General features: G+C 52.5%; 1 protein-coding gene across 5 annotated transcripts in view; it reads left to right on the forward strand.

The window, feature by feature from the left end:
• LOC140386517 (free fatty acid receptor 3-like) overlaps positions 1 to 16,144 on the forward strand; it is a 152,398-nt gene that overhangs the window by 46,781 nt on the left and 89,473 nt on the right. For 3 of the 5 annotated variants that reach the window (XM_072468917.1, XM_072468916.1, XM_072468918.1), the window contains one exon: positions 1,505 to 1,786. In XM_072468917.1, the coding sequence (XP_072325018.1) occupies positions 1,505 to 1,786 (282 nt within the window). Of the gene's footprint in view, positions 1 to 1,504; positions 1,787 to 6,886; positions 7,950 to 16,144 lie in introns of those variants that run through there. The other 2 variants (XM_072468919.1, XM_072468915.1) reach the window with 2 other exon arrangements.

Genomic DNA, 16,144 nt, shown 5'->3' on the forward strand with positions numbered 1-16,144 from the left:
CTCCCTCAGTACTGACTCTCAGACAGTGCAGCACTCCCTCAGTACTAACCCTCTGACAGTGCAGCACTCCCTCAGTACTGACCCTCTGACAGTGCAGCACTCCCTCAGTACTGACCTTCTGACAGTGCAGCACTCCCTCAGTACTGACCCTCTGACTGTGCAGCACTCCTTCAGTACTGGCCCTCTGACAGTGCAGCACTCCCTCAGTACTGACCCTCTGACAGTGCAGCACTCCCTCAGTACTGACTCTCAGACAGTGCAGCACTCCCTCAGTACTAACCCTCTGACAGTGCAGCACTCCCTCAGTACTGACCCTCTGACAGTGCAGCACTCCCTCAGTACTGACCCTCTGACAGTGCAGCACTCCCTCAGTACTGACCCTCTGACAGTGCAGCACTCCCTCAGTACTGACCCTCTGACAGTGCAGCACTCCCAGAGTACTGACTCTCAGACAGTGCAGCACTCCCTCAGTACTAACCCTCTGACAGTGCAGCACTCCCTCAGTACTAACCCTCTGACAGTGCAGCACTCTGACTCTCAGACAGTGCAGCACTCCCTCAGTACTAACCCTCTGACAGTGCAGCACTCCCTCAGTACTGACCCTCTGACAGTGTAGCACTCCCTCAGTACTGACCCTCTGACAGTGCAGCACTCCCTCAGTACTGACCCTCTGACAGTGCAGCACTCTCTCAGTACTGACCCTCTGACAGTGCAGCACTCCCAGAGTACTGACTCTCAGACAGTGCAGCATCCCTCAGTACTAACCCTCTGACAGTGCAGCACTCCCTCAGTACTGACCCTCTGACAGTGCAGCACTTCCTCAGTACTGACCCTCTGACAGTGCAGCACTCCCTCACTACTGACCCTCTGACAGTGCAGCACTCCCTCAGTACTGACCCTCTGACAGTGCAGCACTCCCTCAGTACTGACCCTCTGACAGTGCAGCACTCCCTCAGTACTGACCCTCTGACAGTGCAGCACTCCCTCAGTACTGACCCTCTGACAGTGCAGCACTCCCTCAGTACTGACCCTCTGACAGTGCAGCACTCTCTCAGTACTGACCCTCTGACAGTGCAGCACTCCCTCAGTACTGACCCTCTGACAGTGCAGCACTCCCTCAGTACTGACCCTCTGACAGTGCAGCACTCCCTCAGTACTGACCCTCTGACAGTGCAGCACTCCCTCAGTTCTAACCCTCTGACAGTGCAATGATCTCTCAGTTCTGACCTTCCAAAAGTACAGCACCCCCTCAGTTCGGGCCCTCTCTCAGTGCAGCACTCCCTCAGTCCTGAACAGTCTGTCTGGAGTACGTGCTTTATGGTGAAGAAACCTACATTGATGTTATACCTTTCAGAGGGTGCTCTTTTCAATGACCGGTGCAGGCCCGATGGGTTGAATGACTTCCTTCTGCACTGTAAATTGTATGATCTATGACTCACATTCTCAGGGTCTCCCCAAGTATTTCACAGCCAATGTAATTTCACTGATCTTTATTTGTTTTTAGATCCACCACAGAATCTCTCAATAACTTCTCTTGATATTATTGATGCTTCATCGATCAATATAATTGAGGGGAATTCTACAGTGATAATCTGCTCTGTCGAGAGCTTCCCAGCTTCTAACCTGACGTGGAGACACCTTAATGTCACAATGAACAGAACAAGTTCCAGCAATGAGCTGTGGTTGGTGATTCCTCACGTTACACCCAGGGACACTGGAGACTATGAGTGTGTGGCAGAGAATGAACATGGAGCAGTGGAAGGGTCCATAACCATCACTGTGGAACGTGAGTGTACACAGACTTCAATAACTCTCTATATTATGGGCAAATTTTGAAGTCCAAGGAAGTGAGATTTGCAAAAACACTTTGCGGTAACCATGTTGGTGATTTTAATAAACAGTTGTGTGTGATAGAGGAGTTCCTTGGCAGGTTGATGTCCACATACAAAATCACACACACACACGCTTGCTAGTGCACGCAGATGGTGAAATATGCACACACAGAGATAGAAGATACACACACTCACAAACGGACACACACAGACACACTGGTGCACACAGATAGAAAATGCACACACGCACATTCTCTCACACACAGACTCATACTTTCACCCCCATATACACATGGACACTCACACACACACTCTCAAACACAGACACACACAGACACACGCACTCAGAGGCACACGCTCACACACAGACGTACACACACAAGCACATGCAACACATCATTGCTGTTCCTTCACTGTCACTGGGTCAAAGTCCTGAAACTGTTGCGAACAGTGCTTTGCGTATCTACATCAACTGGACTGCAGCGCTTCAATAAGGCAGCTCAACATCGCCTTCTCAAGGACAATAGGTGATTGGCAATGAAGGCTGGCCGAGCCAGCAACACCCACACCTGTGAAAGAAATAAAAAATACACACACGGTCAGAAATTTACATCTACATACACACAAACACACGTGATGTACCATCAATGACCACGAGACGAAAATGGTGAAACTATTGAGGCTTTATTGTGCTAGATGTTAAGCCTCCTGCAGCTGGAACCAGAATGGAGGCAGCGCTGGAGAGTGCACACTTTTATACAGCACCTGCTGGGTGGAGCCAGCAGGCTGGAATTTACTGTATTGACTGTAGTACAGTGGCAGTACCGAAATACATGTAGTGTATGACCAGTGGTGTTTACCCCATTCACTCCGTTTAAAAAAGAGTCCAGCGGGGGTGGAAACAACGTTACAGGTTGAGTCTGTCGGGGGCTTTGACCCTCCGCCGCGATCGCCTCAGTCCTGGTTGTGGTGTGGACGCTGATGTGGGCACCTGCGACTCCGGGAGCGTGTTGTCCTCTCCTTCATCACCCAGTAGTGGATCCGGAGAGGGGATGGGTGCTGCTCGGGTGGGGGTTGCGGTGATAGTCGCTGGTGGGAGGGTGAACGGCGCAGGGGCGGGGGTGGCAACCGGAGGGGGAGGGGACGGTACCAGGTCAGGGGTGGTGGTGGTTGTGGATGGGGAACCAGCGGGTGCCAGGTCCCGGAGGGAGACTGTGTCCTGTCGCCCGTCATGGTGTGCCATGTAGGTGTACTGTTAGTTTGCATGGAGGAGGAGCACCTTTTCGACGAGGGGGATCTGATTTGTGGCTCCTCGCATGCTTCCAGAGGAGGACAGGCCCAGGAACTGTCAGCCAGGTTGGGAGCGAGACCCCGGAGGTGGACTTCCGAGGGAAGGCAAACACACGTTTGTGAGGGGTCTCATTGGTAGCAGTGCCCAGGTGCGACCGGATGGAATGGAGCGCATCGGGGAGGAACTCCTGCCAGCGGGAGACTGGGAGACTCCTAGACCGAAGGGCCAGCAGGATGGCCTTCCAGACCGTCCCGTTCTCCCTCTCCACCTGTCCGTTTCCCCGGGAGTTGTAACTGGTCGTCCTGCTCGAGGCGATGCCCTTGCTGAGCAGGAACTGACACAGCTCATCACTCATGAAGGAGGATCCCCGATCGCTATAGATGTAGATGGGGAAACCGAACAAGGTAAAGATACTGTGTAGGGCCTTGATGACTGTGGCAGAAGTCAAGTCGGGGCATGGGATGGAGAAAAGGAAACGGGAGTACTCATCAATGATATTCAGAAAGTACACGTTGCGGTCAGTGGAAGGGAGGGGCCCTTTGAAGTCCATGCTGAGGCGCTCAAAGGGACGGGAGGCCTTTACCAGGTGTGCTCTGTCCGGCCGGTAGAAGTGCGGTTTGCACTCCGCGCAGACTTCGCAATCCCTGGTCACAGTCCTGACCTCCTCGATGGAGTAGGGCAGGTTGCGGGCCTTGATAAAGTGGAAGAACCGGGTGACCCCCGGGTGGCAGAGGTCATTGTGGAGAGCCTGGAGTCGGTCCACTTGTGCGCTGGCACATGTACCGCGGGATAGTGCATCTGGGGTCTCTTTGAGCTTCCTCGGGCGATACAAGATCTCATAGTTATAGGTGGAGAGCTCGATCCTCCCCCTCAAGATCTTGTCATTTTTGATTTTGCCCCGCTGCGTATTGTTAAACATGAAGGCAACCGACCGTTGGTCCGTGAGGAGAGTGAATCTCCTGCCGGCCAGGTAATGCCTCCAATGTCGCAGCTTCCACAATGGCCTGGGCCTACTTTTCGACAGAGGAGTGCCGAATTTCTGAGGCATGAAGGGTGCGGGAGAAGAAAGCCACGGATCTGCCTGCCTGGTTGAGGGTGGCGGCCAGAGCCACGTCCGATGCATCGCTCTCCAACTGAAAGGGGAGGGACTCTTCTACCGCGTGCATCGTGGCTTTGGCGATGTCCGCCTTGATATGGTTGAAGGCCTGGCAGGCCTCAGCCGTCAGGGGAAAAACTGTGGACTTGATGAGTGGGCGGGCCTTGTCCGCATAATTAGGGACCCACTGGGCGTAATATGAGAAGAACCCCAGGCATTGTTTCAGGGCCTTGGGGCAGTGGGGGAGAGGGAGTTCCAGGAGGGGGCGCATGCGGTCGGGGTCGGGCCCTAGGACTCCATTTTCCACTACGTAGCCAAGGATGACTAAGCGGGTAGTGCGGAAAACGCATTTCTCCTTATTGTAGGTGAGGTTAAGGAGTTCGGCGGTGTGGAGGAATTTCTGGAGATTCGCGTCGTGGTCCTGCTGGTCGTGGCCGCAGATGGTGACATTATCCAGGTACGGGAATGTGGCCCGCAGCCTGTACTGGTTGACCATTCGGTCCATCTCCCGCTGGAAGACCGAGACCCCATTGGTGACGCCGAAGGGAGCTCTAAGGAAGTGATAGAGGCGGCCATCCGCTTCGAATGCAGTGTATTGGTGGTCCTCCGGGCGGATGGGGAGCTGGTGGTAAGCGGACTTCAGGTCAACTGTGGAGAAGACTCGATACTGTGCAATCTGATTGACCATGTCAGATATGCGTGTACCGGTTGATGGTCTGACTGCAGTCGATGACCATCCGGTGTTTCTCCCCAGTCTTAACTACCACCACTTGAGCTCTCCAGGGGCTGTTACTGGCCTTAATGACGCCCTCCCTCAGAAGCTGTTGGACTTCCGACCTGATAAAGGTCCTGTCCTGTGCACAGTACCGTCTGCTCCTCGTGGCGACGGGCTTACAGTCTGGGGTGAAGTTTGCGAACAGTGAGGGTGGATCGACCTTAAGGGTCGTGAGGCTACCGACGGTGATAGGGGGCAGGGGTCCGCCGAACTTCAGGGTAAGGCTCTGGAGGTGGCACTGAAAATCGAGGCCTAGTAACAGGGCAGCGCAGAGATGGGGAGGACGTAGAATCTGAAGTTGCTGTACTCTACGCTCTGTATGGAGAGGGTCGTGACGCAGTACCCCCGGATTTGTACGGAATGGGATCCGGAGGCCAGGGAGGTTTTCTGGGTGACGGGGAGGACCAGGAGGGAACAGCGCCTTCCCGTAGCAGGGTGGATTAAACTCTCCGTGCTCCCAGAGTCGAAGAGGCAGGTCATCTCGTGCCCGTTGATCTGTACAGTCGTCGTAGTGGTTGCGAGGTTGCGGGGCCGAGACTGATCGAGGGTAATGGAGGTGAGCTGCGGAAGTTGTTGGGAGCTGTTGGGCTGTTTGGCGGTGGCGGATGTATCGGCGGCCCATGAACTGCCAGGCGAGCAGAGGTCCTGAGGCGCGGTCTAAGATGGCGCTGAAGATTGGGTGCCCACGGGGTGCACATGGCGAGCGACATCCAAGATGGCGGCGCCCCTGGATCGCACTTGGGGGGTGTAGCGATGCTGGGCCTGGAAACGGCAGTGACTGATTGGGCCTGGCAAACGGAGATGAAGGGGCCCTTCTTGCCACACCCGTTGCAGGTCGCGCTCCGTGCTGGGCAGGGTTGTCTGGGGTGTTGTCCTGGCCACAAAAATAGCATTTGGGGCCTCCGGAGTTAGCTGGCTGCCGCGCGGCGCAAGCTTGCGGCGTACCCGGGCCGGATGTTGGTGGGGCCCATGACGCCCACAAGGGTGCCGCGCGGTCGAAGGTGTAGGACTCTACATTGCGGGAGGCCACTTCTAGGGAGTTAGCGAGCTGTACAGTCTCTGTAAGGTCGAGTGTACTCCCTTCCAATAATCTCTGGCGAACGTAATTGGACTTAATGCCCGTGACATAGGCGTCTCTGTCAGCAGTTATGTGTGTTGAACTGCCGACACTGCCTGGAAATTACAGTTCCTACCAAGTATCCGCAGGAGCTCGCAAGAAATCGCCCTGAGACTCCCCCGGGAGTTGCCGTCTCGTGGCCAGGTGCCTGACGAACACCTGATTCACAGTCTTGATGTACTGTCCTTTTAGTGATGCCATCGCTTCCGTGTAAGTGGGCGCCTCTCGCATGAGGGGGAAAACCTGTTGGCTCATCCGTGCGTATCTCCAGAGTATCTGGAGCTTCTGCGGGTCTGAGAGGGCCTCTGTGGATTCTCCGAAATATCCTTCAAAGCAGGCTAGCCAGTGCTCGAAGGTGGCTGTGGCATCGGCTGTGTGAGGGTTCAGCTCCAGGCGATCCGGCTTGATTAAGACGTTCATCTTGCAAATTCTAACACAATAAATTGATGTACCATCAATGACCACGAGACGAAATGGCGAAACTATTGCGGCTTTATTGTGCTAGATGTTAAGCCTCCTGCAGCTGGAACCAGAATGAAGGAAGCACAGGAGAGTGTACACTTTTATACAGGAGGAGCCAGCAGGCTGGGATTTACTGTATTAACTGTAGTACATGGTAGTACCGTAATACATGTAGTGTGTGACCAGTGGTGTTTACAACACACCCATGGGGTTTCTAAGCCACCTCTGTTATACCAAATGCTCCTTAGCCTTAAAGTTGTACAATTAGGCCTTGCTATCGATCAGATTGTGTCGTTCATTGGCTGTTTTACAGGTCGAGGTTCCAATGATTGGAAAGCAGGCTTGCTTGGAGCTGGAATCACTTTGGGTGTTGGACTGAGTGGATTTTTCATATTCAAGTGCGTGAAAAAGTAAGCGCGAGGGTTTAATTTGCTACTCTTCACCATCCTGGGTTGCGGGGATAGGGTAGATACGTGGGCTTGAGTAGGGTGCTCTTTGTAAGGGCCGGTGCAGACTCGATAGGCCGAACGGCCTCCTTCTGCACTGTAAATTCTATGATGTTATGATCCTCAGCTCAACCTTCTCCCCTCCACAAGAGAATTGCATTTTCACAAGCTCACCGAATCCCTACACAATTTACAGGGAATGAAATACTTTTTAAGAGGTCTAATGTAGGAAATGGGGAAGCCAGACTGAGCACAGTGAGCTCCCACAAACACCAACAGATTACCTGTCCATGGTTGGGTTGGGGTTCTGATGGATATAGATTGGTCCCAGAACACTGGGGCGAATTCCCCTTGCTCTCCTCCTAACGGGATCCTTCTCATCCACCTGGGAGGGCAGACAGGGCCTGGGTTAGTGCCTTGTCCAACTTAGCAGTCCGCCCTCAGTTCTGACACTGGGAGTGTCGATGTGGATTGTAAGGTGCCTTGGGACTGAGATTGTGAACGGTGCTATATAAATGCAAGTCTTTCTTCCGGGAGACTCAAGACACACCCCAAATCCTCATGCATGAAATAGGTCAGGTGTGGGGCCAATCTTTAGAGGTCGAGATCAAGAGCTAGATAACATGCTTTAAATGTACCGTGCAGTAAAACATGGACACATAGTTATAACTGTGATCTTCTGCTCCCGTTCTTCTGGGGCTGGTTTGGGCTGAAAATCTTGCGAGGGGCCCAGGTCGTGTTTTATGTTGGCAGGAAGTTGGGGGGGGGGGGTGAAAGTTGACCGCAATTGCCCCTGCCAACCTCCACAACACCGCCCCCACAACCCCATCCCCACCAATGTCGTGACAGAGCTTCCGGCGTTCAAAGTCGGGACCCCATCTGTGTTTTCAGGGTACAAATTGAATTCAGGGAAAAGTGAGTACTCTGTGATCACCCCTCCACGAGTGGGAGCTGGGGTGGGGGAGGAGGGGCGGGGGGGGGGGGCGGGGCCGCTGGCATTTCGGCTGATGGCTTCTGATTTTTGGTACCTAGAGATGCAGGTGGTCCGGGATTGGGCAGGGCTTTGGAGGTTTAACTTCACTAACTTGGTGGGGAGAATGAAGGCTGATTTACTGAGCTAGGACAATCCCCCTCTGTCGTTAGCGGGCTGAGTGCAGGCAGTAAAGGTTAATGTTTTGCCAGGATTCCTGTTCTTGTTTCAATGCCCACTGAGTTTTTTTGCCCAAGACCTTTTTAGGGGATGGATTGGCTGATCACCTCGTTTGTTTGGATGGGGAAGGTGGCTAGGATTAGGAAGGTGATAGTGCACAGGGATGGTAGGCCTCCCAAATATGTTGTATTATTATTGATCGGGAAAAGCAGAGAAGGTTTGGCCCTGGAGGTGGGAGGGGGGTGCATTGTGGGTGAGGATGGAGGTGGGCTCTTGCAAGGGGTCAGGGTTGCGGGCACTGGCAACAGCGTCGCTCCCAAAGGCCCCGGGAAAGTATTCAGTGAGTCCGGTGGTGGTGGCCACGTTGACGGTTTGGTGGCAGTTTAGACAGCATTTTAGGTTAGGAGCTCGGATGGAGGGGAATGCCGATAAGCGAGAATCATGGATTTGGGCCGGGGGGATGGATGCAAGGTTCGGGGGATGGGAAGAGAGGGGGAATTAGGAAATGAAAGATTTGTGAGGATGGTCTTTCCGCCCTTCCTGATAGTGTCTACCTCCTCGGTGTTGGAGGCAGTGCTGTCAGTGCGGAGTTTAGAGAGGGGGGTTGTCTCGGCAATTTATGGGAGGACAGGGTGCCAAAGGAGGGATTACGGTGAGGTGGGAGGAGTTGGTGCTGGAGGAGGGATTGAGGTGCGAGGTGCTGCGGAGAGTAAATGCTTTGTGCGTGAGCTTGGGGCTGACACAACTGAAGGTAGTGTACAGGGCACACCTTACAAAGTCTAGGATGAGCCGGCTGTTCGAGGGGTGGAGGATGTCTGTGAGCGATGTGGGAGGGGCCCTGTGAACCAGGTACATATGTTTTGGTCCTGGCCGAAGCTGGAAAGGTTTTGGAGGACGGTGTTCAGCACCATTTCGGGGGTTTACATGTGGAGGGGGAGCCCGGTCCCCGAGAAGCCACTTTCGGGGTGTCAGACCGGCCAGAGCTGCAGGCAGGTGCGGGGCAGATGTTTCAGCCTTTGCCTTGCTGATTGCCTGTAGGCGGGTCCTGTCGGGGTGGAGGTCAGCTTCTCCACCCTGTGCCTCGGAGAGGCGGGGGACCTGCTGGAGTTTCTGACCCTGGAAAAGGTGAAGTTTGTTCAGAAGGGGGCAAGTGATGACTCCTATAATAGTTGGGGTAAGCTCGTCATGCGTTTTGGGGGTTGGTTTCTGTTGAGGGGGGTGGGCTGGGGGATTTTGTGGGGTTGTTTTCTATTGTATAATTGTTGAAAATGTTTCGATTAAAAATACTTGCAAAAATAAAGACTGGGTGAGGATGCGAGTGGTTGTAGGCGAAGGAGTGTGAGAGTAAGAGAGTGAGTGAGATTGGGTGAGGGTGAGAGTGGGTGAGGGTGGGTGAGGATGAGAGTGGATGAGGGTGAGTGCGGGTGAGAGTGGGTGAGGGTGAGAATGGATGAGGGTGAGAATGGGTGAGAGTGGATGAGGGTGAGTGCGGGTGAAGGTAAGGGTTAGTGCGGGTGAGGGTGGGTGAGGATGGGAGTGGGTGAGGATGAGAGTGGGTGAGGATGAGAGTGGGTGAGGATGAGAGTGGGTGAGGGTGAGAATGGGTGAGGGTGTGAGTGGGTGAGGCTGAGAGTGGGTGAGGGTGAGTGAAAGTGGGTGTGGATGAGGGTGAGTGTGGGTGAGGGTGAGAGGGCGAGGGTGAGAGTGAGTGAGGGTGAGAGTGAGTGAGAGTAGGTGAGGGTGAGTTGGTGAGGGTGAGTGAGAGTGGGTGTGGGTGTGAGTGGGTGAGGGTGAGAGTGGGTTAGGGTGAGAATGGGCGAGGGTGAGAATGGGTGAGAGTGGACCAGTGTGAGTGCGGGTGAGGGTGAGAGTGGGTGAGGGTGGGTGAGGATGAGGGTGGGTGAGAGTGAGAATGGATAATGAATGAAAAATGAAAATCGCTTATTGTCAAAGTAGGCTTCAAATTAAGTTACTGTGAAAAGCCCCTGGTCGCCACATTCCGGCGCTTGTTCGGGGAGGCTGGTACGGGAATTGAACCGTGATGCTGGCCTGCCTTGGTCTGCTTTAAAAGCCTGCGATTTAGCCCTGTGCTAAACCAGGATGATAGTGTGTGAGAGTGGATGTGGGTGAGTGTGGGTGAGGGTGAGAGTCGGTGATGGTGTGAGTGGGTGAGGGTGACCGTGGGTGAGGTTGAGAGTGAGTTAGGTTGAGAGTGATTGAGAGTGGGTGTGGGTGTGAGTGGGTGTGGGTGTGAGTGGGTGTGGGTGTGAGCAGGTGAGGGTGTGAGTGGGTAAGGGTGAGTGTGGGTGAGGGTGAGAGTGGGTGACGGTGTGAGTGGGTGAGGGTGAGAATGGGTGAGGTTGAGAGTGAATTAGGTTGAGAGTGAGTGAGAGTGGGTGTGGGTGTGAGTGGGTGTGGGTGTGAGTGGGTGATGGTGTGAGTGGGTGAGGGTGAGAATGGGTGAGGTTGAGGGTGAGTTAGGTTGAGAGTGAGTGAGAGTGGGTGTGAGTGGGTGAGGGTGTGAGTGGGTGAGGGTGTGAGTGGGTGAGGGTGTGAGTGGGTGAGGGTGAGAGTGAGTGAGCGTGGGTGAGGGTGAGTGGTGAGGGTGAGAGTGGGTGAGGTTGAGAGTGGGTGAGGTTGAGAGTGGGTGAGGTTGAGAGTGGGTGAGGGTGAGAGTGAGTGAGGGTGAGAGTGAGTGAGAGTGGGTGAGGGTGAGAGTGGGTGAGAGTGTGTGAGGGTGAGTGGTGAGGGTGAGAGTGGGTGAGGTTGAGAGTGGGTGAGGTTGAGAGTGGGTGAGGGTGAGAGTGAGTGAGGGTGAGAGTGGGTGAGGTTGAGAGTGAGTGAGAGTGGGTGAGGGTGAGAGTGGGTGAGAGTGTGTGAGGGTGAGAGTGGGTGATGTTGAGAGTGGGTGATGTTGAGAGTGGGTGATGTTGAGAGTGGGTGATGTTGAGAGTGGGTGATGTTGAGAGTGGGTGATGTTGAGAGTGGGTGATGTTGAGAGTGGGTGATGTTGAGAGTGGGTGATGTTGAGAGTGGGTGAGGTTGAGAGTGGGTGAGGTTGAGAGTGGGTGAGGTTGAGAGTGGGTGAGGTTGAGAGTGGGTGAGGTTGAGAGTGGGTGAGGTTGAGAGTGGGTGAGGTTGAGAGTGGGTGAGAGTGAGAGTGGGTGAGGGTGAGAGTGAGTGAGGGTGAGAGTGAGTGAGAGTGGGTGAGGGTGAGAGTGGGTGAGAGTGTGTGAGGGTGAGAGTGGGTGAGGTTGAGAGTGGGTGAGGTTGAGAGTGGGTGAGGTTGAGAGTGGGTGAGGGTGAGAGTGGGTGATGTTGAGAGTGGGTGATGTTGAGAGTGGGTGATGTTGAGAGTGGGTGATGTTGAGAGTGGGTGATGTTGAGAGTGGGTGATGTTGAGAGTGGGTGAGGTTGAGAGTGGGTGAGGTTGAGAGTGGGTGAGGTTGAGAGTGGGTGAGGGTGAGAGTGAGTGTGGGTGAGGGTGAGAGTGAGTGAGAGTGGGTGATGTTGAGAGTGGGTGATGTTGAGAGTGGGTGATGTTGAGAGTGGGTGATGTTGAGAGTGGGTGATGTTGAGAGTGGGTGATGTTGAGAGTGGGTGATGTTGAGAGTGGGTGAGGTTGAGAGTGGGTGAGGTTGAGAGTGGGTGAGGTTGAGAGTGGGTGAGGGTGAGAGTGAGTGTGGGTGAGAGTGAGTGAGAGTGGGTGTGGGTGAGAGTGAGTGAGAGTGGGTGAGGGTGAGAGTGGGTGATGTTGAGAGTGGGTGATGTTGAGAGTGGGTGATGTTGAGAGTGGGTGAGGTTGAGAGTGGGTGAGGGTGAGAGTGAGTGTGGGTGAGAGTGAGTGAGAGTGGGTGAGGGTGAGAGTGGGTGAGAGTGTGTGAGGGTGAGAGTGGGTGATGTTGAGAGTGGGTGATGTTGAGAGTGGGTGATGTTGAGAGTGGGTGATGTTGAGAGTGGGTGATGTTGAGAGTGGGTGATGTTGAGAGTGGGTGATGTTGAGAGTGGGTGATGTTGAGAGTGGGTGATGTTGAGAGTGGGTGATGTTGAGAGTGGGTGATGTTGAGAGTGGGTGATGTTGAGAGTGGGTGATGTTGAGAGTGGGTGATGTTGAGAGTGGGTGAGGTTGAGAGTGGGTGAGGGTGAGAGTGAGTGTGGGTGAGAGTGAGTGAGAGTGGGTGAGGGTGAGAGTGGGTGAGAGTGGGTGAGGTTGAGAGTGGGTGAGGTTGAGAGTGGGTGAGGTTGAGAGTGGGTGAGGTTGAGAGTGGGTGAGGTTGAGAGTGGGTGAGGTTGAGAGTGGGTGAGGTTGAGAGTGGGTGAGGGTGAGAGTGGGTGAGGGTGAGAGTGGGTGAGGGTGAGGGTGAGAGTGGGTGAGAGTGGGTGAGGGTTAGAGTGGGAAAGGATGATAGTGTGTGAGAATGGATGAGGGTAAGTGTGGGTGTGAGTGGGTGAGGGTGAAGGTGAGAATGTGTAAGAGTGAAAGTGGGTGAGGGTGAGAATGGGTGAGGGTGGGTGAGGATGAGAGTGGGTGAGGTTGAGAGTGAGTGAGAATGGGTGAGTGAGAGTGGGTGAGGATGAGAGTGGCTGAGGGTGAGAGTGCGGAAGGATGATAGTGTGTGAGATTGGATGAGGGTAAGTGTGGGTGAGGGTGAGAGTGGGTGAGGGTGAGTGAGGGTGAGAATAAGTGAGGGTGGGTGAGGTTGAGAGTGAGGTTGAGAGTGGGTGAGAGTGGGTGAAGGTGAGAGTGGGTGAGGGTGAGTGGGTGAGGATGAGAGTCGGTGAGAGTGGGTAAGGGTGAGAGTGGGGAAGGATGATAGTGTGTGAGAGTGAATGAGGGTAAGTGTGGGTGAGGGTGAGAGTGGGTGAGGGTGAGAGTGAGTGAGGATGGGGAGGATGATAGTGTGCAAGAGTGGATGAGGGTGAGAGTGAGTGAGGGTGAGAGTGGATGTTGGATTCAACAATTATAGAGGGGGGTCTGTCATGATAGACTTTAAGAAGTCTATCTATTGGATTGGCTTTTGTGAACTTAAAAACAGTGAAGGATTGTTGCTTTTCCGGTGTGGTATTTTAGTTTAAGTGGAGAGAGTGTTGTGAACAATGGCTCTTTCAGAGGCTCAGAAGTTTTTAGGGGTGGAGAATGTCACACGTAGTACTTTACGGACAGAAACAAAAAGCAGACTGTTAGATTTGGCAAGAACATTGCAGTCAACATTACCTGACAAAATGCGAAAAGATGAGGTAATTATGGCGGTGGTTAAGCATTTAAAGTTGCCTGAGGTAGAGTTTGACTCATTGGAAATGGCAAAAATTCAGTTGCAAATTAAACAAATGGAACATGAGAAAAAATTAAAGCGGCTTGAATACGAGAGTGAGAGAGAGGAAAAAGAAAGAGAAAGAGAGAGCGAGGAAAAAGAAAACGAGAGAGAAGAAAGGAGAAAAGAAAGAATAGCCCGAGCAGAACAAAAAGAAAAAGAAAGGGAGATACAGATCAAGGAAAAAGATAAAAAGAGGGAGTTTGAACTTCAGAAAATGGCCATGAAACATGACAATCAGTTAAAATTGGCAGACGTAAAGGGAAACGTACAGTTGGATGATAGTGATGAGGATAGTGAGAAAGAGCATCATAGTCAAAGGCTTGGTGGGAATCTATTTAAATATGTCCAAGCATTGCCAAGGTTTGACGAGAAGGAAGTGGAAGCCTTTTTCATTTCATTTGAGAAGGTAGCTAAACAAATGAAATGGCCACAGGACATGTGGGTGTGACTGCTTCAAACAAAGGTAGAGCTAGTGAAGTGTTTGCATCATTACCGGAGGAGGTATCTGGAGGTGAAGAAATCCATCTTAAGTGCATATGAGCTAGTGCCTGAACCTTACAGACAAAGGTTTAGAAATTTAAGGAAAGAATTTGGTCAAACACACATTGAGTTTGAAAGGCTCAAACAGAGTAATTTTGATCGGTGGTTAAGGGCTTTGAAAATAGATCAAACGTATAAAGCTCTCAGAGAAATTATACTTTTGGAGGAGTTTAAAAATTCAATTCCTGATGAAGTGAGCACTCATGTGGAAGAACAGAGGGTTAAAACTGTGAGATTAGCAGCGGAAATGGCAGATGATTATGAATTAGTTCATAAATCAAAGATTGGTTTCCAACATCAGTTGGAGCAGGTAAAGAGGTCACAATTTTAAGAGATACAGGGGCTAGTCAATCTTTAATGGTAAGAGTTGAGGAATTATGTAGTTTGGGAAGAATGTTGCCAGAAAAGGTGGTAATATGTGGAATTCAGGGTGAGAGGAGGAGCGTTCCATTATATAAGGTAAGGTTGGAAAGTCTAGTGAAGAGTGGTGAAGTGATAGTAGGAGTAATAGATAAACTATCTTGTCCAGGAATACAGTTTATCTTGGGTAATGATGTAGCTGGATTGCAGGTGGAAATGATGCCTATTTTTAGTTCAGGAAAATTGGTGGAGTTACAACAGAAAGATGTAGAAATAAAACAGATATATCAGAAAGTATATACGGAAGAGGAATCTGAGAGTATACCAGAGTGTTATTACCGTAAAAATGATGTCTTGATGCGAAAATGGAGACCTGTACATATGCAGGCGGATGAAAAGTGGGCAGAAGTTCATGAAGTAGTATTACCGGTAGGGTATAGAAAGGGGGTGTTGGGAGGGCGGGTGGTAGAATTGCCGGAGGGCGGGTGGTAGAATTGCCGGAGGGCGGGTGGTGGAATTGCCGGAGGGCGGGTGGTAGAATTGCCGGAGGGGGGGTGGAAGAATTGCCGGAGGGTGGGTGGTAGAATTGCCGGAGGGCGGGTGGTAGAATTGCCGGAGGGCGGGTGGTAGAATTGCCGGAGGGCAGGTGGCAGAATTGCCGGGGGGCGGGTGGCAGAATTGCCGGAGGGCGGGTGGCAGAATTGCCGGAGGGCGGGTGGCAGAATTGCCGGAGGGCGGGTGGTAGAATTGCCGGAGGGCGGGTGGTAGAATTGCCGTAGGGCGGGTGGTAGAATTGCCGGAGGGCGGGTGGCAGAATTGCCGGAGGGTGGGTGGCAGAATTGCCGGAGGGTGGGTGGTAGAATTGCCGGAGGACGGGTGGTAGAATTGCTGGAGGTAGAATTGCCGGAGGGCGGGTGGTAGAATTGCCGGAGGGCGGGTGGTAGAATTGCCGGAGGGCGGGTGGTAGAATTGCCGGAGGGCGGGTGGTAGAATTGCCGGAGGGCGGGTGGTAGAATTGCCGGAGGGCGGGTGGCAGAATTGCCGGAGGGTGGGTGGCAGAATTGCCGGAGGGTGGGTGGTAGAATTGCCGGAGGTAGAATTGCCGGAGGGCGGGTGGTAGAATTGCCGGAGGGCGGGTGGTAGAATTGCCGGAGGGCGGGTGGTAGAATTGCCGGAGGGCGGGTGGTAGAATTGCCGGAGGGCGGGTGGTAGAAAAAAGAAGAAAAAAATATAGAAAGGAGGTGTTGCGAGTTGCACAGAAGGTACCAGTGTGAGGTCATTTGGGAATAAGGAAAACTCAAGCTAAAATCCAGAAACAATTTTATTGGCCTGGACTACATAGAGATGTAGTTAAATTTTGTCAATCATGTCACACATGTCAAGTGATAGGGAAACCTCAAGCAGTGATAAAACCAGCACCCTTAATACCCATTCCAACATTTGAGGAACCTTTTTCAAGGGTCCTTATCGATTGTGTAGGACCGCTTCCTAAAACAAAAAGTGGGAATCAATATCTTTTGACTATAATGGATGTGTCTACTAGGTTTCAAGAGGCCATTCCAGTACATAATATTGCATCTAAAAGGATTGTGGAGGAGTTACTTAAATTCTTTACTAGATATGGACTACCCAGAGACATTCAATCGGATCAAGGAACGAATTTTACTTCAAAGTTATTCAAAGAAGTTATGGATAGCTTAGGAATAAAACAATTTAAATCAACTGCATAACATCCAGAATCGCAGGGAGCGTTAGAAAGG

Source organism: Scyliorhinus torazame, chromosome 12 (assembly GCF_047496885.1).
Source record: "Scyliorhinus torazame isolate Kashiwa2021f chromosome 12, sScyTor2.1, whole genome shotgun sequence".
Classification (NCBI taxonomy): Eukaryota; Metazoa; Chordata; class Chondrichthyes; order Carcharhiniformes; family Scyliorhinidae; genus Scyliorhinus; species Scyliorhinus torazame.